This window comes from Trichomycterus rosablanca, chromosome 10 (genome assembly GCF_030014385.1).
Source record: "Trichomycterus rosablanca isolate fTriRos1 chromosome 10, fTriRos1.hap1, whole genome shotgun sequence".
Classification (NCBI taxonomy): Eukaryota; Metazoa; Chordata; class Actinopteri; order Siluriformes; family Trichomycteridae; genus Trichomycterus; species Trichomycterus rosablanca.
Window position 1 is genome coordinate 159,721 of NC_085997.1, and position 25,807 is coordinate 185,527.

General features: G+C 43.5%; 2 protein-coding genes across 2 annotated transcripts; both read right to left on the reverse strand.

Annotated features, from left to right (window-relative positions):
• Positions 1-215: 215 nt before the first annotated feature.
• LOC134321649 (sarcoplasmic reticulum histidine-rich calcium-binding protein) lies at positions 216-6,252 on the reverse strand. The gene is made up of 6 exons (XM_063003450.1): positions 5,478-6,252; positions 2,718-2,821; positions 2,482-2,550; positions 2,149-2,203; positions 2,038-2,074; positions 216-576 (listed from the first exon to the last, which is right to left on the reverse strand). Exons 1-6 carry the CDS (start codon positions 6,121-6,123, stop codon positions 555-557), a joined length of 933 nt encoding a protein of 310 aa, XP_062859520.1. The 5' UTR covers positions 6,124-6,252; the 3' UTR covers positions 216-554.
• A 969-nt stretch (positions 6,253-7,221) lies between these two features.
• Positions 7,222-21,747, reverse strand: LOC134321089 (transient receptor potential cation channel subfamily M member 4-like). Its single transcript, XM_063002607.1, has 28 exons — positions 21,563-21,747; positions 21,123-21,184; positions 20,410-20,587; positions 19,548-19,728; positions 19,123-19,292; positions 18,717-18,894; positions 18,566-18,630; positions 18,218-18,454; positions 17,976-18,078; positions 17,771-17,892; positions 17,422-17,676; positions 16,995-17,096; positions 16,597-16,722; positions 15,634-15,763; positions 15,399-15,544; positions 15,177-15,289; positions 14,512-14,607; positions 14,316-14,362; positions 13,977-14,224; positions 13,764-13,879; positions 13,193-13,325; positions 12,721-12,895; positions 12,454-12,619; positions 10,112-10,293; positions 9,833-9,965; positions 9,653-9,725; positions 9,017-9,110; positions 7,222-8,172 (listed from the first exon to the last, which is right to left on the reverse strand). Exons 1-28 carry the CDS (start codon positions 21,620-21,622, stop codon positions 8,144-8,146), a joined length of 3,720 nt encoding a protein of 1,239 aa, XP_062858677.1. The 5' UTR covers positions 21,623-21,747; the 3' UTR covers positions 7,222-8,143.
• Positions 21,748-25,807: the final 4,060 nt, after the last annotated feature.

The window sequence follows — 25,807 nt, forward strand, 5'->3', positions numbered from 1 at the left end:
CAATGTGCCTCTGTAATAATAGAAATAAACAGCATGGCCTGGGTCCTTTCTGAGTGTGTGTGTGTGTGTGTGTTCAGGATGCATTCTGGTTATCAGACTAGTTAGGAAAAAGAAAACTGACCAGATTATTTTATAGTTTTGCAGTAAAGCGTTGGCTTATAAGTCAATAATACCAGTACTCACGTTTAAATGTATTTATTATGTTCTAAACCATCTTCAAATGTTTAAAATGTTTTAAATGTGATATTTTAAATATTTTATTATATTTGATTCCTTGAACGTTACAGATCAGTTGTTTACTCAACACAATTCTATAAAATAAAAATGTATAGAATTATTTCTACACCCTGCTGTGTCTCTCATGTGCTAAAAGCTCCCTGATTCTTCAGCTAAACAGATTAAATTAAAGGTCATTAGAGGTCATCATAGGTCAAAGGTCACATCTTCAGGTCTGTGAAGATGTTTGTAGCATCACAGGTTTAGAAGATGAACCGAGACGCTGAGCTGGAACGTCGCTGTGAACCGCGGTGTAACGGAGACGATCCAAACCGTCCTCACAGGTAAGAAGAGACGGTCCTGCAAGGACACAAACTTATAAAACTCACACGAAGTTCATTTGGCCCTGTTGGAACTCAGTTAGTTACCTCATGTTGATTTGAAACCTCTAGCAGGTTCACGTCCTTATATCAGACTACAGTTTATACCAGACCTGGGCATTGTACGAGACATCCCCAACCGGCCCGCATGAGGTTCGAGGCAATTAAAAATCTGATGTAGATAAATGTACATTACACATGCATTATAACAGGATTGATTTTGACGGGTGCGCTGTGTCTCTAAATTTCCGTAAGTTTGGATTTATGTGTGTGTGTGTGTGTGTGTATCAGCTTCACCGTAATGCGAACAGAACCGAGTGTGACTGACGGTGGAGTTTTTAACAAGACATGAACATCTGAAGTATTTATTTACTGAAGTCAGGTGTAACGCGGTTTAACGATCACAATTTAGGCTCTAAATCGCTGTTACGCTACTAAACAGAGAAATACAAGAACATGAACGATGCGGAGCGTCACACCTGAAGCTTCACTAACTAAACTGCAAAAGCAACAAGGACTTTTTATAAAGTTTAACACGTCCAGAACTGAAGCAGTCAGGACCAGCTTTGTGATTTTAAAAATAATATCCAACAATAACAACGGACTGAAAAACAAATGAGGTAATTAATTAGGCTCGAAACAAAATAGTTTAAAAACCTGCACATTTTGTTCACATTTGGTTTGGTTTCGGTTTTTTGCATTTATTTGTTTAAATAGTAAAATAATGTTGTTGTTTTTACTCTGCCTACTTCTAATTTTCTGATTGTAACATCTAAACATTAACAGCTTATTAGAACTGTACAATTTACTGCTCATAAAGAGTTGTAGCCTAGTGGTTAAGGTACTGGACTAGTAATTACAAGGTCGCTGGTTCAAGCCACTCCACTGCCATGTTGCTGCTGTTGGGCCCTTGAGCAAGGCCCTTAACCCACAATTGCTCAGACTGTATACTGTAACTGTACTGTAAGTCGCTTTGGATAAAGGCGTCTGCTAAATGCTGAATATGTAATATAAATGTAAATAAAGAGATAAAATTAATATTGAGCAGAATTAAGTTCACCTTATTGGTCCGGCCCTGCACAACAGTCCCAGTTTCTTATGTGGCCCCTTGGAAAATTTAATTGCCCACCCCTGGTTTATACGCTGGACGCCCCTCCTGAGCCAACCCTCCTGTTATTATCCGGGTTTGGGACCTGCACTGAGAGCACCGACAAGTGCACCTCCCAACAGCTAGGGTGTTTTACCCACCACCACACCTCTTCACCAGACATTAGCCAACCATGTCAATGCAGATGCCCGACCAGCTGATAGCACCACTGGTATTTAAACCCCAGAGCCCCTGATCTCAGTAGTACTGGCTTAGTGTACTTTACCGCTGCACCACCCAAAGAACCCTGATTTAAAACATTAAATAAAGAGGTTTAATGTATTTAGCACTCACTGATAGAGCGTCCCAGACACCAGATCCACCAATCCACCTGTAAACAAATATAAAATAAATATAAAAGAGCTACAGAACACAAAGTGTTTATTTTAATGTGATTTTTGTTACCTGGTTGACAGAACGGTTCACAGATCACAGGACAGACGCTGCAGTACGAACACGACTGAAAAATCAATCACACTGTCAAAATTCACTCATCTTTAAATAATAAAATAATTTATTTCTATATTTTTGGTATTTTATATACCAGTTTCAGATTTATTATCATCTTCTACAGAAATCTTCTGCACTTTTCTTTATTATAATAGTTTAGCTTTTATTATAACCAGCTCAGAAACGGTCGTCTATGGATCTCTGACAGTTCACAACATTTTGGTCTCTATCTCAGATCTTTTACTCCACGTTCTGTCCTGAACCGTCTGCAGTGTATAGAAAACTTACTCCACAGTGCTGGCAGTGATCAGATGAATCTCCTGCCTCACATGGACATTCATCACACCTACCGCAGTGCTGGAGCAGAGAAACAGAACAGAGAGAAATAAAACAATAATAATATTCAAGCACTGATGAAAGTCCCCAGTCGTACCACACATATCACAGGAAGAAGAAGGTTTAGTCGTAAAGTGATTAAACGTGATGATCGTGCACTAACAGAATCGATCAGCACGTTTCGGTACCTGACAGATGAAGCACAGACGGCACACTGAGCCGCTCTGATAGGCCGCGGTCGCTGGGGTCTCCACCTCTGCTGGTCCTGCGTCATCTTTAGCTGCGGCGTGTTCTGCAGAGAGAATCAGACGTACAGCAACGTCAAATAAATCTGCATCTGCACCCCATCACACCATGTTAAACAAGTGGAAACAGGACTGGATCCAATCTGCGGTGGTTTACAGGATCTCGTGATTTGTTGGGTGATTATGTAACACACCTGCAGGGAGCGCTGTGATGGACAGTTCTGTAAATGTTTACACTAATTACACTCGGTTAAAGAGTCGCTCAAATATTGGAACTCGTGCCCTTCTGTGAGGCGACAGTGCTACCCACCGCCCTGGTAAATATTGTTTTAGGGTCACGTTGTTTTAAATGAAGGAAGATAAATCAGTCCTGAGGGGGTCGAGTCAGTCTCTAAAATCCCAGTTAAATTCCTGCTGCGTGTGGATTCCTGATTATGCTCAGACGTCACGTCCTTTATCTATATAATGACTATGAGCAGCCGTAGCTCAGCAGGTGTGATACGTTTGGGCCCCTGAGCGAGGCCCTTAACTCACTGTACAACCCTCTAATAAATGTTGTAAGTTGTAAATGTAATGTGGTGTATAAAGATTTGAATTGCTAATATAATTGATTCCTCAGAGCCTCTCAGACTGGACGTGGTTTCATGTCTGCTGGTTTAAACCCAGTCTGACGGTGATAAATGGGAACCTGTGAGCTTTGTGAGCTGTAAAGACCTGACGGTGTCTCGCTGAAATGATTTCAAACATCTTGAGAATCTCTGATGCCACTAAAATCTCAGCACACGCCCTGAATCGATGGTTCCTCTCTGGGACACCCGATCTGTGTGAGATCACCGACCACCACAGCAGACCAGCGGGGTTCCGATTCGGCCACGTGTGACCCAAAGGACACAAAATCAATTCAGAACATTTTCTCCTCTCTACAGTGATGATACGCAGCAGAAGCGCCGCTCTGTATCAACACACCTGATGAAGATGAATTAAGACTTTATTATATAATGAGGCTCTGAGGTGCGTGCTCACATTATTTAATTCTTTTTGTTCCTCTGACAGCCGTGAGCGACGTCTCTAAGCCTCCAGGCTGAAAGTGTTTTATTAGGAACAGGTTTGGTCAGAAGAAAGTGACGGGTCAGCTTCAGCTTGTGTTAATGTGAGAACATTATTGAGGTTTTTACCCATAGGCAGTTTTAAACCGCATTCCTGCAGCACACACCCACATTCTGTACAGCATTTACCTTAATGAGATAATAGACTTTTAGAGGACTGGGTTACTGTAATAAGAGAAGCTAATAATGATGATCGATTACATAAAATATTTTGTTCTTATGCAACATTTTTAATCCAGAGACACAACAGGATAAAGAAAACTTTTTCTACATTATAATAATTTCAACTTTATTTTTTATGGTTGTTTAAGACGTTTGAGGTTTTAATGCTTTAAATTATTTTATAAACCAATGAAACATCTTTAGCTTTTAAATTTCAATATTAAAATAATTGTAATACTGTAGAAACATTGTGAGAAAATATCTTTCAATTCATACATGAGGTACAGAACAACCGACGGACTACAGTCAGTACTTGTATATCCAAAAACTTTATCTCTTCCTTTATTTATTCTTATAATGATTATTTTGAATGTTTTGCAGATGTCACATTAACAATTGTTTTATCATTTAACAAAGTTATTTGGATAAAATTTATCCAAAGAAAATGTAGATTTATGACTGATCACAGTTTGAGTAATTGAAGGTTAAGGGTCTTGCCCAGGGGGCCAACTTTTCTGGAAATGTTTTTGTAAATGTTAAAACTGTTAGTAAACTAATAAATAGACAAATAAAGTGTTCCTGCATCCTTCTGCTTCATGTCACAATTGCAAGCAGTTAAGGGTCAAGGGCCTCACTCAGGGGCCCAGCAGTGGCAACTTGCTATGGTGGGGCTTGAGCCAGCACCTTAACCACTGAGCTAACGCTGTTCTAATTCTATTCTCTATAGAAATGAGACCACTCCATTTTTACTCAGCTCAGCTGTGGGTGATGAATTCCAGTGTAGAAGCGCCGCCGTGGTCCCTGAATACTGTCTTACAAAAACAGCACTAACACACCTCAAAATAACTGGAATTAACTGACCAGAGGCCCAAAGAGAAGAAAAATTTTGGAGTGAGTTAAAGAAGCGATTTAATCTGAGAGTCAGGCTGCTCCAATCCCCAAAGTTTCGGTTTATTAGAAAAATGTGAAGTCGCGGATATCAGGGACAATAAAGCAACTGACCAGCAGAGGGCGCCAAAGCAATAAAAACGACGCTTCACTGAGTTGAATGAAAACGACTCTTTGTTGAGTAAAATGAAGAATTGACTACAAACTCATTCAAATATTACTGAAGCTGTAGGATTGTTTTGAGTTTTGGTCGTGGAATCTGTAACGCTGCTTTAGGACACTGTTTGTTATAACAGAACTATAATAATAAATAAATCGGACTTGATTTGGTGGAGATCGTGCCAGGCACATGGAAGCTGTAATTAAAAATCTGGAATCTTTATGTAAATGTTGATTTCTGAACTTCTGAACGTTTATACATCAGTGTCCACAAACTATTGGCCAGATAGTTCATATTAAAGCCTGTAGAGGAAACCCTTGATGTCCAGAAGTCTATAAGCGGTCATTTAAACTATGGAAAAACATGATTTATTTTATACATTAATACCTGTGACATGAATACGTTTAACTTCTTCCTCAGGTTCCTCTCCTCCCTCTTCCATCACCTCTCCATCATCATCATCATCATCATCATCAGAGGCTTCATCACCTTCTTCATCAGCCTCTTCCACCTCAGGATGTTCGTCTCTATCTTCTGCTGTTTCTTCATTTGTAGCCTCCTTGCTGTCATCATCATCTTCATCATCATCATCATCATCAAGGGAAGCTGCTGTTTCTTCTGCTTCATTTTCTTCTGTCTCATCCTCCTCTGTAGCTCCTTCCTCCTCAGCTCCATCATCGAATTCTCCTTCATCAGCCTCTTCCTCTTCATTGGTTTCTTCATCAGCTATGTTGTCCTCTTCTTCCTCAGCTTCATCCTTCTCTGGGGCTTCATCCCCAGCTTTATCCTCCTCTTCCTCTGCATTTTCCTCTTCCTCCACCTCTTCCTCTAAGTCACTCGGCCCTCCTTCATCAGCCACATCTTCACCTACCTCATTATTTTCTCCTCGCTGTTCATCCAGCGTGGTTGACTCCTCCAGCTCCTCTGCCTCGGCGTGGTCCTGCTCTTCAGCCTTCGCCGTTCGCTGAGTCCAAACTCCGACACTTAATAAAGCAACGAGCAGCCAGACGAGGCCACGACGCCGAGCGGCCATGTTGAGTCAGGAACACAGAAAACAATAAACCTGATTTTCCAGTCCAGTGTGAGTCTTCAGTCTCCACCCTGAAGTTCAAACAACAGGGATCGAGGTCACAGAGAGAGAGACGGATCCAATCTTCTGTCCACTGTGGTCCAGTCACAAGCACGCGAGTGTACCCACACACACACACACACACACACACAGAGGACATGATGATAAAAGACAGCATATGGAGGTGAGTGACAGGACCACATGTGTGTAAGTCTATTCTTCTAACGTCCTCTACACAACCTGTGTGAACCACAGGCAGAAAGACAGAAAGCAAACACACACACACACTCACATACACACACAAACACACACACACACACACACACACACCAGACACACACACTTAAAAATAGCCCCTCCAACTACTGCCATGCTTTTAGGTGTGACAAACCCAGAGTACCCAGCAGAAACACACACAGACATTTACAGATAAAGGTTCAAACCCAGATCCCCGGGGCTGTGACACTCACTACCTGCTGTGTTTTAATTGTATTTTATTATCATGATCAGTTTGCTTTACACTCTTTTTACACTCTTATTATTTTTGGCATTTAGCAGACACATTTATCCAAAAAGACTTACAGCTGTGACAGTATACAATCTAAGCAACTGAGGGTTAAGGGCCTTGCTCAAGGGCCCAACAGTGGCAACCTAGCAGAGTGAGAGGCTTGAACCGGCAACCTTCTGTTGACTGGCCCAATACCTAAACCACTAGGCTACAGCTGCCTAAACACACTTTATAGCTTCTGTACCACTGGTGTGTTTTGTTTTGCATGGGAACGTACCAACATCACACAGCCAAAACTATGTGGACACCAAGATGAACACATAAACAGAACAGCCTCAGTTCTCTTAGAGAAGAAACGTTTGTGCCTATTTAGTTAAAAGTAGGATGAGAAGCCCGGACAGGCAGTTATCATTCCAATTCATCTCGAGGGTGCAGATCCTGTAAACCACAACTCATACAACTGTCCTCACTTTATTGGCAAAAGCACAGTCATGATATGCGGGGTGTCCACATACTTTTGGTCATTTACTGTAAAAATCATATGAAGTGCAACATTTGAATAAAAAAATTTTTTATTGATGTCATTACATGAACTTTCAACTATGATGATGACGGAAGACGTCCACTCATTAACCTCACTGTCATTCATGGACTGTTTTACCACCACTGGTCAGGGTTGCAGTGGGTCAGATTCTTTGTGCAAAAGGCAGGAAACCCCACAAACAGTTCACACACACATTTAAGTTAATTTCTAGTACCTCCAGTTGTCCTGCTGACTGCAGGTCTTTGTACTGTAGAAGGAAACTGGAGCACCCGGAGGAAAGCCACACAGACACAGGGAGAACATGCTGTGGGGCAACAGTGCCCCCCACTGCACCACTGTGCCACCCTTAAGTACCCAAACAAATACTGACCGAGCTCGACCCTGCTTATCTGGTAAGTGGTGAGAATTATTACCATGTGCCGTGTAAACAACGTCCACCGCTCGTCCCAGAGCCCACACCCGTGTGTAACTGTACTGTGGGTGTAACGTCCAGTTTATTGTGTATCAGCATCATTAAACCCATAATCAACAAACGTACAAAATCACTCCAACAGCACTGACCCACAATAACAGAGTCATCAATAATGTAGAGTTAAGCTATAGCCCCCCCCCCCCATCCCAAGATGAACATCATAATGTTTACAGAACGTGAACAGAAAGTTTCTGCCCCCAGAGTAAATAATCCTCCTGTTTATGTTATGGTACAGGGTGAGAATGATTCCTCAGATGTAACAGAGAGAACAGAACCAACAAACCAGGGAAATATTTCACTGTTAAAAACATAACTAATGATAAAATGTAAAGTTCAGCTCTACTCCTCCGTTATACTCCTGCTAAACGTCTCGCTCCTCCTGAAGAGAAGCTCAGCGCTGATCTGTGCTGGAACCTCAGGTGAAAGACGGAAGTCGTGGCAGAGACGAACGAAGGTCAGCTCAGCTCAGCTCCGAGGTAGAGGGGTTTACTAAAAACACACGAGGACACACAAGGTCACGCTTCAGCATCAGGACATGAGAGTTTGTGCATTATAATGAAAGGTATTGTGGGTAATTTGGGAAGTTTTTTTTTACCAATGAGAACAATTAACAAACACTCAGGTGGCACAGGGGGCACATGTACCAGCCCTCCACTGCCAACACTTAGCTCACTGCAGGATGGAACAACAGTGGTACCACCTAGTGACCGTATCCAAACCATAACCCTGCACCCTGTCGTGCTCCCCTTATAACCACACAGGTGATCAGTAATCAGAACGTTTCTGATCCTGATCCACATGATTAGATTTTTTTCTTTAAACGGTTCTATATCTGCAGATACAGAGGCGGCCAAAACATGTAAACACACTTGAACAAAAGTACAACCTGTATAAAAGGCAGTTTTATCCTGACACGCCGCTGGTTTAGCTGCTCCTCTACCGTACACCTACATCATTCAGGGTCTTCAGAGGTATTAAAGTGTGTCCACATTTTTTTTGGCCTCCTCTGTATTTCCACAGCTGACGTGTTAAAACATTTCAGCCCCAAATATAAAAGGTAAAAGTACAGCCTTCAGTTCTCCTAGAGAAGGAACGTTTGTGACAATTTAGTTAACAGACTATTTTGGAGGTCGGGCTCTGATGTAGGATGAGAAGACCTGGCTGGCAGTTATCATTCCGATTCATCTCGAGGGTGCAGGCCACTGAAGATCCTGTAAACCAAAACTTATACACCTGTCCTCACTTTATGGACAGAAGCACAGTCATGATATGAGGGGTGTCCACATACTTTTGGCTATTTACTGTAAAAGTAAAAGAGTAATAGTAAAACCACCTTTGCGTGTTGGAGGAGGTTTAGCAGCTTTTACCACGTCGCTCTGAGAGAGAGCCTCGGCCATCCACAGCAGAGTGGACGAGCAGAACTCCATCTGAAACACACCACAGGAGGAAAAGCAGATGATGGATATCTATCAAAGCTTTAGAATATACTCTATATGGACAAAAGTATCTGGACGCCTGAGCACGAGCTTGTTAGACGTCCTGTTTCTAAAACCCTATTAGAGTAAAGTGACCTCGGTGAGAATACTGTTAGAACAACAGTCGCTCCACTGAGAAGCTTCTAACTAGACTTTGAAGTGTGTCTGTGTGTGGGAATTTGTGCCATATTCAGCAGAACAAAAGATGCTGCATGTGTACGGCTGAGCACTGATTGATAGTCGGTGTTCCAGTTCATCCCAGAGCTGTTAAATGGGGCTGAGCTCAGGGCTCTGTGCAGGACACTGGAGCTTCTTCACGTCTTTATAGAGCAGGAAAGAACCTTCCCTAAACTGATGCTGCATAAACATTTGAGCATGTAACTTCCTTTATATGACTGATTTATTACACCTGTTAGTGACTGTTGTGTTTCGGGGCGTCCCAATACTTTTGCTCATACAGTGTTTACATGAGACTGAATCAGCAGAACTTTCACCTCTGATTCCAGAGCTCTCAACCTCCGATCCAGGTCCCTGATCTCAGACGTCTGTTTGAGAACCCCATCCACTCTGTAACACACACACACACACTCGTGTACAGAACTAACACACTACCAAACACACACGTCACCTATTCACATCAGTAATACAGTGGTCAGGATGTGGTCAGCACTCACTTGACAGACATTCGCTTGAGCCTCTCGCCATCACTCCCTCGCTGCTTTTTACCCTCAGCAGACAGGAAGTTCTCCTTCTGGATGTTCTCCCACGTCATCAAACGATTGTTAGCCTTTTCCTTTAGCTCCACAGCTAACAGAGAAACAATCAGAGCAGCACAGAGTCACACACACACACACACACACACGCTGGTATTAAAGGTCATTATTCTAAATACACATCAAGTTAATTAGTGGAGTTTTTAACGAGAGAGGCACCGATACGGTGTTAAAGCTTACCGAAATGATGCACCTTCTCCGAGGCAACCATCCGGATGTTCCTCTTAATGAAGGAGTGGAAGTGGGAGATGATGATGAAGGGGGGAGCCAGGCACGGTCGGGAGTGGTACTCCACAATCACTCGGCAACGCTGGAATTTCCAGTAGGTGTCGCTCCGCTCCTGTACCTTAGTGAAGGTGTAGCTGTGGAGAACCAGGACGAGATTTGAAAATTGTTAAATATTTTACAAATTTTAAACGTTTTGTGGTGATCCAATGGTTTCTGGGTTTTTTGAGACCCCAGTTATTCATTTATATGTTTTAAATTACTTGAGTCCAAAAAACTAAAGGAAATAAAAGTGAAAGGGGTTAAAAATTATGTTCTGTACATTTTTTGTTTGGTAAAAAACGTGCAGTGAACAATACATAAAAAATACATGAAATCCTGATGTATCAAATATGATACAAAACAAAACTCATATATAAACTCTTATTTAATTTATATATATACAGTGTATCACAAAAGTGAGTACACCCCTCACATTTCTGCAGATATTTAAGTATATCTTTTCATGGGACAACACTGACAAAATGACACTTTGACACAATGAAAAGTAGTCTGTGTGCAGCTTATATAACAGTGTAAATTTATTCTTCCCTCAAAATAACTCAGTATACAGCCATTAATGTCTAAACCACCGGCAACAAAAGTGAGTACACCCCTTAGTGAAAGTTCCTGAAGTGTCAATATTTTGTGTGGCCACCATTATTTCCCAGAACTGCCTTAACTCTCCTGGGCATGGAGTCTACCAGAGCTTCACAGGTTGCCACTGGAATGCTTTTCCACTCCTCCATGACGACATCACGGAGCTGGCGGATATTCTAGACTTTGCGCTCCTCCACCTTCCGCTTGAGGATGCCCCAAAGATGTTCTATTGGGTTTAGGTCTGGAGACATGCTTGGCCAGTCCATCACCTTTACCCTCAGCCTCTTCAATAAAGCAGTGGTCGTCTTAGAGGTGTGTTTGGGGTCATTATCATGCTGGAACACTGCCCTGCGACCCAGTTTCCGGAGGGAGGGGATCATGCTCTGCTTCAGTATTTCACAGTACATATTGGAGTTCATGTGTCCCTCAATGAAATGTAACTCCCCAACACCTGCTGCACTCATGCAGCCCCAGACCATGGCATTCCCACCACCATGCTTGACTGTAGGCATGACACACTTATCTTTGTACTCCTCACCTGATTGCCGCCACACATGCTTGAGACCATCTGAACCAAACAAATTAATCTTGGTCTCATCAGACCATAGGACATGGTTCCAGTAATCCATGTCCTTTGTTGACATGTCTTCAGCAAACTGTTTGCGGGCTTTCTTGTGTAGAGACTTCAGAAGAGGCTTCCTTCTGGGGTGACAGCCATGCAGACCAATTTGATGTAGTGTGCGGCGTATGGTCTGAGCACTGACAGGCTGACCCCCCACCTTTTCAATCTCTGCAGCAATGCTGACAGCACTCCTGCGCCTATCTTTCAAAGACAGCAGTTGGATGTGACGCTGAGCACGTGCACTCAGCTTCTTTGGACGACCAACGCGAGGTCTTTTCTGAGTGGACCCTGCTCTTTTAAAACGCTGGATGATCTTGGCCACTGTGCTGCAGCTCAGTTTCAGGGTGTTGGCAATCTTCTTGTAGCCTTGGCCATCTTCATGTAGCGCAACAATTCGTCTTTTAAGGTCCTCAGAGAGTTCTTTGCCATGAGGTGCCATGTTGGAACTTTCAGTGACCAGTATGAGAGAGTGTGAGAGCTGTACTACTAAATTGAACACACCTGCTCCCTATGCACACCTGAGACCTAGTAACACTAACGAGTCACATGACATTTTGGAGGGAAAATGACAAGCAGTGCTCAATTTGGACATTTAGGGGTGTAGTCTCTTAGGGGTGTACTCACTTTTGTTGCCGGTGGTTTAGACATTAATGGCTGTATATTGAGTTATTTTGAGGGAAGAATAAATTTACACTGTTATATAAGCTGCACACAGACTACTTTTCATTGTGTCAAAGTGTCATTTTGTCAGTGTTGTCCCATGAAAAGATATACTTAAATATCTGCAGAAATGTGAGGGGTGTACTCACTTTTGTGATACACTGTATATTTCACAGAAGGTCAAATAAACACTCCAGTTTCTAAACAACTGAATCTTGGGACAATGTTTTGGTGGTTCAGGCTTTAAAGGGTTAATATTAACCACCATCCACTCCCAAAAGTGTTTAAACAGATTATTTAGGAGTAAAAATAAATGAAGGGACACAGCAGAGACGGATTCACAGATAAATGTTCAGATAAAAGAGCGTCTGGTTACCTGAACATGGCGATGAGCAGATTAACCAGCAGGATGTTGGTGACCAGCAGGTAGATGACCAGTAAAACGACCACCAGCAGGTTGTGATGTGTTTCTCTACACGGCTCCATCCCTTCATCAATCAGGGTTACATTGGTGGTGCACTCTACATCCCAGTTAAATCCAGCTAAACACACACACACACACACACACACACACACACACAGAATATGAACTGATTGAAGCTGAACAGTACATGATGATGCTACAGTGGATGTAGGAACTCACAGTCTATCTCCTCTACAGGAATCTGTCCGAATATATGCAGGTAGGGTCTGTAGAAGAGCCGGCGCATGATCCGGTCAGCGCTCGGGTCGTACGGGTAGATCAGAGCCTGGTTGGCGACTCCGTAAGCCAAGAGCCACACGGCCAGGAAAAACAAGAAGAAGAAGATGTCCTTCATCTGGAAGACAAGACAACAACGTACACTGCTGGAGCTCAGATCTTAAATCCTCTACCGCCCCGCCCTGTCCCCCCACGGCTGTCATGCTCATGTCTGTCTTTCTAGCCACTGCTGGTTTTGTGAGTTCCACTTTCTGGGTCCTCAGGTGAGCGTTTAAGGTTGTAGCTCAGCGGTGGACTGAGTAGCTGGACAGGTTGCACCCAGCACTCGAGTCTGTTCCCTTGTTTCCGTGTTTCCCAGCGATCACAGAGCAGCTTTTAAAGAAGATTTGTATAATTGCTGTAAATAATTTCTCACCATTTTTCCCACGATGATGATTTTGGGTCCGAGCTGCTTGTGAATGCCGAAGATGTGGATGAGTCTGAGGGTGAAGACCATGTAATCCAGACTCAGAGCCGAACGACCGACCCAAAAGGTTTGTTCAAACATCCTGAAGATAAAAAAACACCAAACGTGTAAATAATGTGAACAGAGAAACTTAAAATAAAATAATTAATAATAAACAATTACAAATGAGCCTTTACTTTAATTCTAAACATCGTCAATGAATTTTACAGGGAACATTTCTCAAAGCAAGACTCTTAAAAATCAGTTTTTTCACCATCTACCGTACATAATATTGTGAAAAGATTTAAGAAATATGTAGAGCTTTCAGTCTGTAGGACAAGGCAGGAGGACTGCTGAATATGCCTGATCTTTCATCTCACAGATGTACTGAATGACAAACCATCATGTTACTGTGGTAAATATAGCCACATGGGCTTAAGTGTACTTCAGAAAACCGTTATCACTGAACACAGTCCGCCGCTGCCAGGCCTAATTCTGCTCGTGCTTCAGTAGTGTGGCTTCGTAGACACAGACGAGTTACCTGCAGCACACACCAATCAGGAAGAGGCTGATGGCGATGAGGTCACACTTGTGCCACATGTCCTGAGCGTACTGCCGAATCCTCTGACGAACGGTCATGTTACCCACAAAGAAGGTCTGAGAGGAGAAGAAATGTGAAGTTCTCAGAGCCAAGGATAAAAGCACCATCCAGACTGTTATCAGTGAAAGGTGCAAAACAGCGGTCAGTTTTTACCTGCCGAATCTCCTCACACACGATGGTGAAGACCCAGAAGTACAGCACCAGTTCCCACGGGGTCGGGCCCTTGGGCGGCGGCGGCTTGAAGTCCACCAGCAGCACGTACGCGAACAGCAGCAGGAAGAGGAAGAACATGAGCACGTTCCCCAGGAACGCCGTGACCGGAGCGTACCAGAACTGCCTCCAGCGCGACACCACGAAGGGCAGCCGCTGAGGTCGCTTAGGTACGGGCGTGGCCGGAACTCCTGAGAGGACACCGACAAATCACATCCAGTAATATAAACAATGAGAAAACCACACAAGTGAGAATATTAATAAGAATGAACATGAACAAACCTTTTATACCATCTCTACTGGGAGTCGCTTCTACTAATTTAGCCTGACTAAAAAATAAAGAAAATAAAGAGTCAAAACAACATAATTCTTACGTGGGAGTGTGTTTACTACCCCCACATTCCTAACCCTGATTAAACGTGCTGTATCAGAGATCACCGGTCAGCCTGTTGGTCAGAGACGTAAATAAAACACTTACCGGCGCTTCATGTCGGAGAAGGAGAAGACGGTCTCGGCGTAGAGCCAGTCTATTTCCTTTTCCTGCGAATCTTCCTCCTCTACCTCCTCCACCTCTCTAAAACATCAACAATAACAGGAGGTAATAAAAAGCACAAGATCTCCCAAAAAACCCCTACATAATTACAATTAAAACTTTAGGGGTAAATAACCAAAAGTGCTCAAATGGTGCAGCTGTAAAACACACCAGCACACCAGTACTGACATCTCAAGCTCATGAGTTCAAATCTCAGCTCATGGACAATGACTAATGAACAATGATCGGCTCGTCCGAGGGACGAAGGGTCGGAGGGATTCCTGCTGCAGTCACGCCCTCTGCTGGCTGATCGATGGTGCTGCACAGAGACGAGGGTGATCGGTCCGTGTGCAATACAGATCTCTGTATGAAAGAGAAGCGGTCGGTGCTGCACACGTGTTGGCGGGGCTGGGGGAAGGGGGGGGGGGCATGTTATACTATCACGAGCGGTCATGTTATCACATTTAATGATGAGCCAAAACATTAGGACCTTTTAATAATAACAGTGGTGCATGTCACAGTCATGGATATGTTAGGGTTAGGAAATAGGAAGGCCAATAAATAAATATAACAAAGATCAGTAGCTGGCCGGCGGTTCGAGCTGTACTGACCTGTACGAGATGAGACTGGTGTAGCAGAGAGGAGGAACAAACAGAGTGAGGATGAGCTTCCACACCTCAGTGCTCCGGTCCATGTCACCCCACCAGATCTGACTCAGCAGACTCTACACACACACACACACACACACACACACACACACACACACACACACACATGAACCACATGAACCCTGAACACACCATCCTACAGTGAAAGTGTCCACCTGTACCCACCTGTACCCCATCGTGGCTGAAAAAGAGCCGGGCATCAGCCTCCATGGCCATCTTCAGACACGTGGTGCCACCCCACACCTCCGAGGTCTTCTTCAGCAGAACAAACGAGCGGCTCTCACTGCTCTCATAACACTTACTGAACACATCTGTACAGCACAGGGGAAAGGAATTTACACACACACACACACACACTCTCACACACACTTACACACACACTCACACACACACATCATACCATGAGCCAAGTTCTCAAACTTCTGAGCCAGTTCCTTCATGGACAGTTTGGCCTCCGTCTCGCTCTCCAGTTTGGAAAGTTCTCTCAGCAGCTTACAGGCGCTCAGGGCGCTCAGCACCGACTCGGGGGTCTGAGAGGGAAACAAAACACTGGGGATCAAAACATTCTGTCATTTTCAGAGGTGCAAATGTGTCCCCTTTATTTTATTTTTATTTAACAGAGCAACAATCACTAACAGTTCATCATGAACTAAATCATTTATATTTACGTGTGTGGGATTCAGTGGTCACTTTTACACAATCCAACCAATCGAGGGCTGAGAGCCTCAAGGGCCCAACAATTGCAACTTGGTGATGGTGGGTCTTGGACCAGCCTTCAGATCATTGGTCTAGTATTTTACCTGCTGAGATACCACCAGCCTGACAAGCGTTAAGCTTTACTGAATAAACAACAGGTTACACCAGCACTTAAACATCAACACATAGAGGTTCATAAAGAGGGTTTGAAAATCTCTAGTGTGAAGATACTATAAAGGCCTGCCCACCATTGGGATGCATTGGAATGTTGACTGAGCCATGTGTGACTGCACAAATTATTTTAGTCCAAAATTGAAAAGCCTTGCCAAAAACTGGATTTCCAACCCACTTATGGTCAGGTGTCCACATACTTTTGGCCATATAGTGTGTGAACGTTTGATCTCAACAGCAGCATGCACTACATGCATGGATTCCTCTCTGTATATCAAATTCTGTCTGTTTTTGTCTATTCTTTTATTCACGGTAGCTGGTTCAAGTCCCACTGTTGCCATGTTGCCACTGTTGGGCCCCTAAACAAGGCCCCCAACCCTCAATAGCTTGAATATGACTGATTTTAACCATAATTGTAGATCGTTAGGAATAAAAGCGTCGGCTAAATGCTGTAAACGTAAAATTCATTGGTGATGACGTAGAAATGATGACTGACCATTTCCCAGAAGTAGACGGCCATCTCACTGCGGTTCTGCAGGACTGCCCAGATGAAGAGGGACGCCCACGGGTGAGGACACTTATCCCCCCTGTACCTGGGCCCCTGCAGGGTCTTCAACAGTTTCTGAAGCAGAACAGTGAGGTCAGACACACCAGAGAATGTTCCAGATCCCTGACCCCAGCCCCACTCGACAGACCGACTCATATGAATGCTCTTCTGTACTGCTGAACAGGCACAAATTCCCACACACGGACGTACATCAAAGTCCTGTGGGAAGCTTCTCAGACCGGCTCAGGGTCAGGCGTCCGAATACTTTTGACCATGTGTTACATCATTTGGGTGGGAACGATTCACTAATGAGTCTAACTAACGAACTAACGAACTGATGAAGGTACCTTGACGGATTTTCTCTTGGACGTGATGCCCTGCAGATCCAGACAGTCCCGGTAGAACGGCTGGCACACGTCACCGAGCAGGTACTTAAGAACCTGAGACACCTGAAACACACACACACACTTAGCATAACACACATGTACTTTGTGTGTGTACCAGTACTGACTGTGGTCCAGATTTGATGGGTGGTCCTAATGTTTTGGCTGATCTGGATGCCCTTCCTGGCGCAACCATCCCACCCCCCACCCCCTAAACTAACATGTTCATGTACCTCCATTCACCTTTTATATTTGTAAGCCCAGTCTGGGATTCGAACCCCAGAACTTACAGTCATGCCACACCCGCTCACCTGATCTGTCTATAAATATTTAAATGAATTTCTATCACATTTTCAAGCCCGTATATAAAGAGACGAGAATAAATCCTGACCTCGTACAGCGTGAGCTCTTTAACCGCGCCCGGGATGTGGTTTATCGAGACGCCGGCGTTTCCCTGCCGCTCTGCCAGGCAGCGCTGCAGCAGCGTGTAGGTCAGAGAACCCTCAGAGATGGAGCAGTAGAGCTTCTCCAGCTGCCCGTACGTCAGGTACTCGTGTACGTTCAGTCCGTTCTCGGTGAACAGACGGACGAACTGGGGCTTGTCGTTCACCAGGGCGTCGGTCATGAAGGTCTCCAGGTCGCTGCTCTGCGCTCATAACGTAACGTTCCGTTAGCCGCGTATGAAGAACGAACACTGACCTGATCACCCTGGACGTCGTGAGCTTCACTCCTCGTCCTACCTGCCACTGGATGTCCTCAACGAAGAGCTCGCTCCGGGCGATGTCCACCCTGTTCCAGGTCACGGCCAGTCTCAGCTCCTCTATGTTGGGGCTGGCGTCGCCCGACAGTCTCTGCTTGCTCACTAGAACACAGACGAAGAGCGGCGGATTTATCACCCCAAACTATTCATCAGGGGTAACAGAGGGCACCTCACGCTACACCTACCCTGGACGATGGCCTTCAGGAGCACAGTGTCGAAATCTTCTGACCCCTCATGCTCTCTGTGGTAGATGGAGATCAGATCTTTCTTGTGGTAAACACTGAGGACCTGCAGACATCACACAGGAGGAACAAGTCAGGAAGCATCATTAGAAATGGTGATCACCATTTTCCTTCCAGTTTAGTCGTATCCGATTCCCCGATGTTGGTGGTGGTGGGGGGGGGGGGGGGGGGGGGGGGGGTATTACCTGGTCCACCAGCTTGTCCGTGTCCGGTTCGTTGGGGTAGTGCTTCAGCACTCGCTCGGCCACTCTCCCTCGAAGGTCCGTTTTGGTGGCCGCCTCCCCCTCGCCCTCTGACCCTGAGCCCGGAACACTGGCCGCCGCCGAAACGTTCTCCAGGACGTCACTCACCAGGTCTGCCAGCCCGCCTGAGTCTGCCAGGATCAACCAGGGGATGGACTTCTTCAGAGAGAGGTGCAGCCTCTGAAAGAGTGAAACAGATCCTCCTCATTAATCGACCCGCTGATTTACGCTCGTTTACAGACTACTGGGCTTTAAGCTATCAAACAGAAGGCTGTGGGTTTGAATCCTGACCTCAAGCATGGAGGGTTCTCCTGAGACCAGCATGCACAGTACAGGGATGTCCATACTCCCAGTTCCTAAACACAACACACGCTCAGTTCATGAACCCGCCCGGTGCAGGTGAAATAAAGCCGTCGCTACTGCACACGTGTGATATTCTCACCGCATTTGCCGGTCCGTTGGTGGGAGATGTAATCCTCTAGCTGGGCTCTGAAGCCGGCCTCCCCACCACTACGACCCACAGTTCCATCATCCACCAGGAGGAACGCTTGGTAGTTGCTATCCAGGAAGTGGTAATCCCGGGACGTCTTCTGAACAAAGTAATCGGCCGGAAAACTGCCCTGAAATACAGAGAGAATCATTATTACATCATTATTCAATTATAATTATTATAACTATATAATTATACAAGTGCAGCGTGTGAGAGAGACTATGATGCTGTAAATGACACGGCCGATCTGGAATGGAAACAACATCAGAAAGGAGTTCTTGCACCATAAGGTGCGCCTGATCATGAAAACAGACTTGTTTTGGGGACTCACTCAACCCAGAATGTACTGGTGACTGACCTCGGGGTTGACCAGCTGCTCCCGGTTGCACACCAGACCCCACGGGGCGACGCCTATGGCCACCACTTTGTTCAGGGAGACCGAGGACGCGGCTGTGGCGTGATCCCTCACGGCCTCCCCCAGGCACTTTCCAACACCCACCCGCAGTCCTCCTGACAGGATCCACGCCCCTGTGTGTGGGACACACATACACCAGATATACATCATTCATGTTTAATATTCATTCATTCACTGTCTGTGTTACCACCGCTTCATCCTGATCAGGGTCGTGGTGGGTCTGATTCATTGAGTGAAATGCAGGAAACACCCTGGACAGGTCATCAGTCTGTCACAGGGCACACACACACAGGGCAGATACATACACACACACACACACACAGGACACACACACTAACTGTAAAAATAGGAAGTTAGCGTGAACGCACCGGTGCTCTGAGCGGCTCTGACCAGACCCTGCCGGAGAACATCTCTCACCCAGGTCTTCACCTTTGACTTTTTTATCCCTCCAGCCACCGACACCACCAGGTTTGGAGTTGGCAACCCCCACTGGTTGGTCAAGATGGAATAAACAACGTGAGGAGGAGTATCAAAGGAAAGTCGTATGAACTGGAGGAAACAAAAAAAAGAAAGATTTTAAGCATCATGCAGAGTTATTAATTATCATACTCTCACTGCTTTCTTTACTTCAGATCTGCTACTGTGGTCTTCAACTGAGTCTGAAGATTGGCAGCAGGGCTCAGTTATGAAATCATGTCCTTCTGCCTTGCCAAATATGAAGGCACTGATGACTGACGTGCCAATCCCCCACCTGACAGTCACTTGCGCCTCATTAAGTGTTAATCTGCTCCAGGTGAAAGTGTTTTACATATATCACAGTTGCACAATCAGAAATGTACCAAAAAACAGGGTTCGATTCGGTCCGGTTTCAGCTGACGCGTGATGCCAGCGTACTTTGGGAGCTCAGCTAGTGTTGTGCCACCTTTCAGGCATCACAAGGGAGCTGCTCCAGAGGTGGCATGAATGCCCTTTTGTGAGCAGGCCCACGTTTGTACCTTATGCTGACCGCAGGATGTGGCACTTGGTGGGGTGGGGTGCCACTTGTGCATTGCGTCCCAGGCTCGATCCAGGCAAATAATAAAAAAGCTGTTTTTATTTCTTTACTCTTCTCGCAACCAAAGCAACAGAACCATTTAAAATAAGATGTTAAAAGGTGAGTTTTACTAACAGGAGATTTATGTATTAAGTATTTAAAGTAAATTTGACTTTTTATGTAAAGTATTAACTCACGTAGCTTTGCCTCCTGCTGGCTCCCGAGAACGCCACCTCCCCGAAAGCATCAGTAGGATACTCAGAGGTGTGCTGGCCTTTGTCCCAATTACTGACGATCGCCGTGCTGAAGTAATCGCACAGAGAAGCTGAACCATGGTTCTCCCTCGAGGACCCACACTGGCACAGAGAGCCATTACTGCAGAAACACAGACGCCAAGAGCGGTCCGATGATCATTACATACAAACCTCAGAAAATATTCTGTAACACATTGTGATGCCTGGAATAGATTTAAAACAGTTTGAAACCCTTTGGAGAGAACCGTCGGGCCGTTCATGTTTCTCAGCGCGAGATTTTCTAATATAACTAAATCAGGAACTCTTCAAACCTGCCACACCAGCGGTGTTCCCTCTCTGTTGAGGGGAAGTCAACAAGGGTGTGATAAAAAGCTGTATTGGAACTCACCTACATATTAGGGTTTCTTCCAAGTTTGAGGTTTAAAAACAATAAAGAAAAAAGATCTGATAGGACGGGTCAGGACGGGTCAGGACAGGATGGGACTCAAACTGATGTAAATAAGCTGGAATGATCATTGGTGGAGTTTGAGCAGACATGACCAGGCAGAACCAGCTCCTGATGGAAGGTGTTGAGACACCAGAACATCTAACACTGACACCTCAGTACAAGAGAGAACAGGAACCAGAGAACCTGCCAAATATACACACCAGCTCACCTGAATGAATCCTCCACGAACGTCGTACACACTCTCTTCTTAACTCTCGTCTTAATCCAGTCCTGAATCACACACACACACACACACACACACACACACACACACACACACACACACACACACACACAGAGAGAGAGAGTGACAGAGAGAGAGAGAGACAGAGAGAGAGAGAGAGAGAGAGAGAGAGAGAGAGGTTACGACCAGTCAGGATTTCTCCACGATTTTATGGTTCTGGTCGGTGGAACTTTTGCAGGGTTTTGGATGTGACCGAGTTGACCAGTGAGCAGATTTTACTGGTTTGTTACAGACTGAGATTAACCAGTATAATCCACTATAATCCAGTAAAAGCTTCACATTCCTTCAGTCCAGAGCGATTCTTCACCAGCTTTCAGTTTCACACTTCAGTCCTGATCTCTTCTGTTATATTATTATTTACTCACCTGATCGTTTACGGATTTGGACGCTGCTGCTTCTCCTCCGTCTCCGTCCTTACCGATCATGTCGGAACGGTTGTGAGTCCCGGAGTTTAAACCCTGATCATCTGGACTTTAGTTTCCATGTCGGAAGTTTCATTCCTTCACCTGAGAGCCGAACCCGTCATGTTAAATTCCCTCAGATCTGGGTGTGTTCACAGCGGCTGCGTCCCAAACCACATACTGCTGTACTAGCATGTACTAGCATGTACTAGCACAGACTAGCAATAACACAGTCACGGTCATGTGAGGGATTCAAAGTTATAAATAGATAAAATCTCAGGTTTAATGTCACTAATGGAAGATAAACTCTGTATGGACAAAAGTATGTGAACCACTTTATAATTACCAGCTCAGGGATTTACATCCAAACTGTTGCTAACAGGTGTAAACAATCCCAACACACACATCAGTCTTAATCACAGTACATGGTATAGATCATATATATTAAGAATTCATGTATTAGTTTAGAATTACAGTTTGCAGTGGCCTGAATCTCAAAATCTCAATTTAAATCAGTAAAAATAATACAGTATTGTTTGTGCTGTTAAACATTAATACACTGTATTGTGATTTCCAGTGGTAATAACACTCATGACTTGTGACATTAGAAGTATAAATCAGCATTTTTAAAATAAAGTTTTAAGTTCTCATTATAAAAATAAAGTCTTATTTCTTGAGAAAGATAAACGTTTGATATTGCAAGTATAAAATCATAATAGTTTAAGAATACATTTGCAATCTGAAGCATGAAGCAATTGTTCAAGAAAGTTTTGAGTTAAATATAATAAATATGTAGTTGCAATAGTTTGAGGTTTATAAAGAAATTAGATCACAATAGAGAGAACTATAGAATAAATTAGGAGAGTAAAATCCAGACAGGCAGCATATCAGATACGAGATGCAGAGAAACTCATGTCATTTCTTCTTTAATTTTTGTTCTGAATAAAAGCAGTTTTTTACACAGTCGTTCCAGTTTTCCAATACTCACAATAATCCAGTCCTGCTTTACCAGAGGATTAAGTCTTTATTTACCTGGAAACCAGTTTAACTTTACTAAATCCTTTATTTCCCTTATGTTAACATGTAAACAATCATCAACAACATCCTGTTTAATTTAATTTTAAAACATTACTTTATTTTCTAGAACAAAGAATTCCAAGAATTATGAATTTTATTCTTGACCATCTGTGTCCAAAAATAATACTTCAAAAATGCAATATTAGGACTCTTTGGGTAAAATATTTGGGTAAAAGACTCTTTGGGTAAAATATTTGGGGGTTTCATTTTGCAAATCATGTCATTTTTATTTTCAAAATAAGCATCTGAAAGAAAATAGCAACACATTTTAAACAAATTATAAATTAGCGTTTATTTATATATCATTAATATACATGTAATGCTTTATTATATAAAATGTTTTTAATAATATAAAATATACTCTTAGTCTGTGATCAATATATTAGGTGTCTACCTTGTACACCTACTGCAGGTACAGTGTGTGGACATACAATTACTGACTGTAGCTTCTTTATACAGATATTGCACAATTCTTCTGCCACCCTTTATTACATCCTACAGATGAAACACTATAGATTTGAGTTATGAACAGTATATAAACTAAAAATGATCAGAAAATGAAATAATTACTAATAAACAACTAGTTATCAGTGGTGGTTTTCCCAGTGATTAATGGGGCACAACAGGCTCACATATTGTGCAAAATACTACAGTCAATAAAAGTAATTATTACAGACACTAAGTGCATATATAAATAGATTTACAAGGTAATGTGCATACGTATGTAAGTAGAATTTCAACAGAAATACACAAAGCTATATCTTCACTTATCATAGTTGACAGTAAAACAAAAGTACCAAACAAACCAGTTGAACAGGAAAACATTTCATTTTAATGAGCACTAAGTGTTTTAAATAGCAAATGTTAAACTGAGAGTGTAGAACGGACAGTGGTTATGTGCTGATGTGCTGTTTTTATCAGCATAAATAAATTTATCTAGACTTTTCTTTTAAAATATTGCTGTTTGTAGTTTAGCTGAGGTAGCTAAAGTCGTCAACTTTTAGATTTGGAACAGTAGCTTAGCATTAATGTAGCTTGGAATAAATAAACAGGGAAGTGAGTTGCAGTGTAGACACGCCTGGTTTATCTGGATGTTTTGTACTAATCTAACATGTACAAATCATTTCATAATTAGAATTGTTTTCATGTCACTTTGTTCTCTGGAGTAACTGGACTAAAATCCTCTTCTGGTGTGTTTTAGCTGGCAGTGGTTTGCTGTGTGTGTGTGTGTGTGTGTGTGTGTGTGTGTGTGTGTGTTCTGTTCACTACAACAGATACTAAAACACTTCTTCAGCGTCCGTATCCGTCAGCGTCCGTATCCGTTTGGGTCTCCGGCTCCTTTCGAGTGCTCTTTCCTGTACGTCTGGCCCATTCTGTACAACGTGTTTGCCAGGTTGTGCATCTGACACGTGCCAAACTGGCATCCTTTCTGTGGTGCTCGTCTTCTCAATCTGACGTTCGTACTGCAAGATAAGCAAACGTCACACACTAGAATTAACCTCCAGGTACATAGTACACACATGCTTATGGTGTTATGATGTCACGATGTTGGCACTACATTAATGTGTGGATTTGATGACCTGCCTGTATTTTGCACCCTTAAGTTGAAACCGTTGTCAGGAGAGTGTGACTTACTTTGTGGATGGTATTAGGATGTTTTCGTGTAGTGAACGAGCGCTGGATTGGTCGTCTAGATCTGGTCGCACCTCACTGTCTGGATCCCGCTGTATCCTGTGGTCGAGCTGATCCGAGTCTGTCTGAGACCTGCTGGAAGTGACACCAGTAAATAATCATCAGTCAACCTACAGGGTCTTCAGTCTTTTATTAATTCTATGAGTGTCTGCATTTTTTTTGTCTCATGCGGATGTGTGTGTTTGTACCTGTGTGAGGGTCGTGAGGGTCGGACCACCATAGCTATGGTCACCGGCAAACAGAGCAACAGCAGCACAGTCACCTTCATAATGTAATGACCTGGAAAACACACATTACAGTTATATACACACTACAACACCACAGTTACAGTTATATACACACTACAACACCACAGTTACAGTTATATACACACTACAACACTACAGTTACAGTTATACACACACTACAACACCACAGTTACAGTTATATACACACTTCAACACCACAGTTACAGTTATATACACACTACAACACCACAGTTACAGTTATATACACACTACAACACTAGTTACAGTTATACACACACTACAACACCACAGTTACAGTTATATACACACTGCAACACCACAGTTAGTTATATACACACTACAACACCACAGTTACAGTTATATACACACTACAACACCACAGTTACAGTTATATACACACTACAACACCACAGTTACAGTTATACACACACTACAACACCACAGTTACAGTTATATACACACTACAACACCACAGTTACAGTTATACACACACTACAACACCACAGTTACAGTTATACACACACTACAACACCACAGTTACAGTTATACACACACTACAACACCACAGTTACAGTTATACACACACTACAACACCACAGTTACAGTTATACACACACTACAACACCACAGTTACAGTTATACACACACTACAACACCACAGTTACAGTTATACACACACTACAACACCACAGTTACAGTTATATACACACTACAACACCATAAGGAGAACCTTGTGTTCAAATGACCACCAACCCATGAAGGTACCAAGACTTCAGTATCTACACTGACTTCTACACATGCTGAGGTCTCAGTACCTTCATTACATTAAGCAGCCGTACTCCTGGTCCTCACAAAGAGATCTGCACAGATCACCTCCATCCTTCACCTCCTCACTATAGACGTCCTTACATTCATCTATTCACTCCTGAAGTTCACTTTCTACCTTTAAAGCCCAAATCTCCCAGTTTACTTTCACTCACTTTCGACCACCACTGCTGATTAGATTCTATTTATTTTGTAAAGTGACCTTGAATTGGTGAAAAGTGCTATATAATTATATAGTCATTATTATTATTAAACCAGAAGAGAAACCATCACCACCAGTAAGGAAAACCCCGTCCATGTTCATCATGATGCACAGAACATTTATCAGTAATTGTATTTCATCACTGACCTGATTCCTTTTCCTTCC

What these genes read in the sequence shown, in the direction of transcription:
- LOC134321089 (XM_063002607.1), bottom strand. Translation starts at nt 21,622, where the DNA reads ATGATCGGTAAGGACGGAGACGGAGGAGAAGCAGCAGCGTCCAAATCC. An exon ending in TGTGTGAGGAGATTCGGCAG is followed by an intron (nt 13,880 to 13,976) that starts GTAAAAACTGAC and finishes TTCTCCTCTCAG; the next exon opens with ACCTTCTTTGTGGGTAACAT. An exon ending in ACCTCCTCCAACACGCAAAG is followed by an intron (nt 8,173 to 9,016) that starts GTGGTTTTACTA and finishes GTGTGTTTTTAG; the next exon opens with TAAACCCCTCTACCTCGGAG.
- LOC134321649 (XM_063003450.1), bottom strand. Translation starts at nt 6,123, where the DNA reads ATGGCCGCTCGGCGTCGTGGCCTCGTCTGGCTGCTCGTTGCTTTATTA. An exon ending in GTCTGTGCTTCATCTGTCAG is followed by an intron (nt 2,551 to 2,717) that starts GTACCGAAACGT and finishes TCTCTGCTCCAG; the next exon opens with CACTGCGGTAGGTGTGATGA. An exon ending in TGAACCGTTCTGTCAACCAG is followed by an intron (nt 2,075 to 2,148) that starts GTAACAAAAATC and finishes ATTTGTTTACAG; the next exon opens with GTGGATTGGTGGATCTGGTG.